Consider the following 3,475-nt stretch of genomic DNA (forward strand, 5'->3'; position numbering starts at 1 on the left):
TCCCACGTCATCCCCCACATACATCCTACACTCCAGCAACACTGGATTCTTTGCCATTTCCCAATTTTTTTTTCTGGCATCTTACAGGTACATTTCTTCATGCCATGTGTAGAGTAACGTTCCATGTTCCCATCTAACAGAGCTTGCTTAAATTTACAGACAGACTGATGTTCCACCTGATGTGCACTCCAAGTAAAGTTGGTTAATGATGACCATGCGCAGACTCAGGACTCAAAACTTTCAAAGCATTACTTCTTTTACCAGCACTCTTGATTTCATAAACGATGAAGCCCATCAACCCCATTCCTCCCCAAATTTCCTGGTAAATTTGTATATAATAGGGCTTCCTGGGGATCCAAACTTATTTTTGAGGGGGGAAAGAGGCCTACGCTGTGTGGCTTGTGGGATCTTAGTTCCCCGGCCAGGGATTGAACCCCGGCCCTCGACAGTGAGAGCGCAGCGTCCTAACCACTGGGCCGCCAGGGAATTCCTCAAACATTTTAAATAAGGCTTTGAAGCATCTCTGTGCAGAACCAATGGCTCAGGCCACTCCAAAGCCCCACATCCAACAACTTGGAAAGGTCACCAACTGATGATTTTTTTTTTTTTTTTTTGGTGACCCATAAAAGGATTGAATACCAAATGACCAATTTAAGATTTTGACCTTCATGCCTTGGCTCATGTTACTGTCTTCCTTTAGATGAGTTAGATGACTCTTCACCCCATCACACCAGCCATCCTTCTTTGTAGACTTGTCCCCAGTGGTTTCAATACTTAGCACAGTGTGGGGCATATAATGTTCAGAAGGTACAGTAAGTAGTTGCTGAATGAATAAGAGAAGAACAATGGTTCATTGACACCAATCCCAGAGGAAAGGATAACTGTATGCACTTGATTCCGAATAAAGACAAACGGGGATAAAATGCATGTTAAACAATGCAGGCAAATCCCCTTAATTGACAGGCCTCTTTGGGAACAGATTGTCATAATGAGCCAAATCCACGATCATTCCAATTTTAGAAAAATTCAGAGAAATTTAGTAATTGTTGGGCGTTTATTTGTTCCTTCTATGGTTTACTTATAGAATTACCAAATTTTTTAGTATATAGATGATCAGTGAAGCTTTCGATTGATTTATTGATTGAAATATCCCCTGTTGTAGCCAAAGGAGAGTTTTGAAATTATCTAGACAAGGAGCCTCAAATAAAATTGCTCCAACTGATACAGGTGTTGTCATACACCCAGGGCTGGCTTTATTGGTGCATGACCTGTGCAGTTACACAGGGCCCTGCACTTAGAAGGACACTGCACTTGGTTTAATGCTCTACTGTTGCTATCCTGAAATTCTTAACAAGGGGCTCTGAATTTTCATTTTATGCAGGGCCCTACAAATTATGTCACCAGTCCTACTTATACCCCCTCACTCGCCATCATTCTCTCCCTCCATTTACCTCTTCAGCCATAACACAATTCCAATGCCTAGAGAGAGGGAGAGAGCATTGTATGTGGAATATTGGATGTTGCATCTCCTCACCTCTCCAACCTTTAGAATTTCCTATCAGTCCTCCCTCTCTGATCCCTAATAAGAAGGTCTGGAGACTTCTAAGCTAGTCCAAGTTTCCCATTTCCTATTTGAGAGAACCAAGATCCAGAAAGGCCAGATATAGCTACCATTTAAATAATTTAAATGAATGCAATCAGGGACATTAATGATTAGATGCTCCATCATGGCGGGATACAGGATGAGAACCTATTCCTGTCTCAGAAGAATCCTGGTCCTAATCCTAGGCAGAGCTCCGAGTTTCTGACCTCTCTCTCCAGCAATATTCCCATCTCCATCTCCACTTCAACACCAAGTAATATCCCTCACTCAGGAGGCATTAAACAATCACCTCTACTACCATATGATCCTGCAGTCCCACTCCTGGGCATATATCCAGAGAAAACCATAATCCAAAAGGATACGTGCACCCCAGTGTTCATTGCAGCACTATTGAAAATAACCAAGACATGGAAAAACCTAAATGTCCATCGACAGAGGAATGGATAAAGAAGATGTGGTACATATATACAATGGAATATTACTCAGCCATGAAAAAAGAATGAAATAATGCCATTTGCAGCAACATGGATGGACCTAGAGATTATCATACTAAGTGAAGTAAGTCAGACAAAGACAAATATCATATGATATCGCTTATATGTGGAATCTAAAAAAAACGGGTACAAATGAACTTATTTACAAAACAGAAATAGAGTCACAGATGTAGAAAACAAACTTATGGTTACCAAAGACAAAATGGTGGGGGGAAGGGATAAATTAGGAGATTGGGATTAACATATACACATTACTGTATATAAAATAGATAATCAACAAGGATCTACTGTATAGCCCAGGGAACTCTACTCAACACGCTGTAATAACCTATATGGGAAAAGAATCTGAAAAAAAATTGATATATGTATATGTATAACTGATTCACTTTGCTGTACACCTGAAATTAACAAAACATTGTGAATCAACTATACTCCAATATATTTTTTAAAAAGGGGGAGGTAAATTCCCTGGCGGTCCATTGGTTAGGACTTGGCACTTTCACTGCTGGGGCCAGGGAACTAAGATCCTGCAAGCTACGCTGCAAGGAATCTTACTTTTTGAGTGGAATCCTGTTTCATTTTTGGTACACTTTGGTTATTAGAAAGTATTTTCTCTTTATAAAGAACAACAATCAGACTCTGCTAATTCCAGTCTTGGGGACTGATGCCTCTATAAAAATGAGGAGCAACAAACTTCACTTCCTTCTCTATATAACTTTTCAAATAATCGCAAAGAGCTTTACTTCCACCACCCCTTCCCCAGAGGCTGTTTATTTGTTTTTCTAGTTGAATACTCAAATGTTTGCAATGTTCCGTAGTGATGTGGTTTCTAAACACCTTCCTATACTCATCTCTTCTCTCTCGTGACCCTTAGAGCTATTAAAAGATCCTTGGGTTATAAAACGGAAATAGGACAATGCAAAAGTATTATAACATGTGTTTTGTTTTGTTTTAATTTGCTGACCACAAAGCTGGTAATAAAGTTATACAACCAGAAAGACTGCAGCTAAGATTATAGGAAAAGAGTAGGTATATATGTCAAACCTTTTGGTTGCAAATGACAATACCCATCTGGGACTTTCTTAAGCAAACATGAGACCATCTTGATCAGAGAGCAAAGACCCCGCTTCCCCTTCAGTTCAGCTGGAATAGTTCCAGGAAAGAACTGTGATTGGTTAACGTGGGTCATTGTCCATCCCTGGGCCAGCCAGTCAGAGTTGGGTAAGAAGAGGAACGTTCTACTGGGATCCCTTGGCTGGAGGAGCAAGGGTGGGTAGTGAGCACTGTTTTCAGAAGGGAGGGTGCTAGGCAAACAAAAATAGGTGTGCCCTACAGTGGGTAGGCCAAACAGTCAAAGAAAGATACTAAGATTAATATT

General features: G+C 40.5%; 1 protein-coding gene across 1 annotated transcript; it reads right to left on the bottom strand.

Annotated features, from left to right (window-relative positions):
• Nucleotides 1–202: 202 nt before the first annotated feature.
• LOC114235806 (ATP synthase subunit ATP5MPL, mitochondrial-like) lies at nucleotides 203–2,540 on the bottom strand (the record flags this gene model as incomplete). Its single annotated transcript, XM_028162450.1, has 2 exons — nucleotides 203–360; nucleotides 2,525–2,540. Coding segments are annotated over 2 exons (174 nt in total), but the record flags the coding sequence as incomplete, so codon positions are not given.
• Nucleotides 2,541–3,475: the final 935 nt, after the last annotated feature.

Source organism: Balaenoptera acutorostrata, chromosome 9, assembly GCF_949987535.1.
Source record: "Balaenoptera acutorostrata chromosome 9, mBalAcu1.1, whole genome shotgun sequence".
NCBI classification, from domain to species: domain Eukaryota; kingdom Metazoa; phylum Chordata; class Mammalia; order Artiodactyla; family Balaenopteridae; genus Balaenoptera; species Balaenoptera acutorostrata.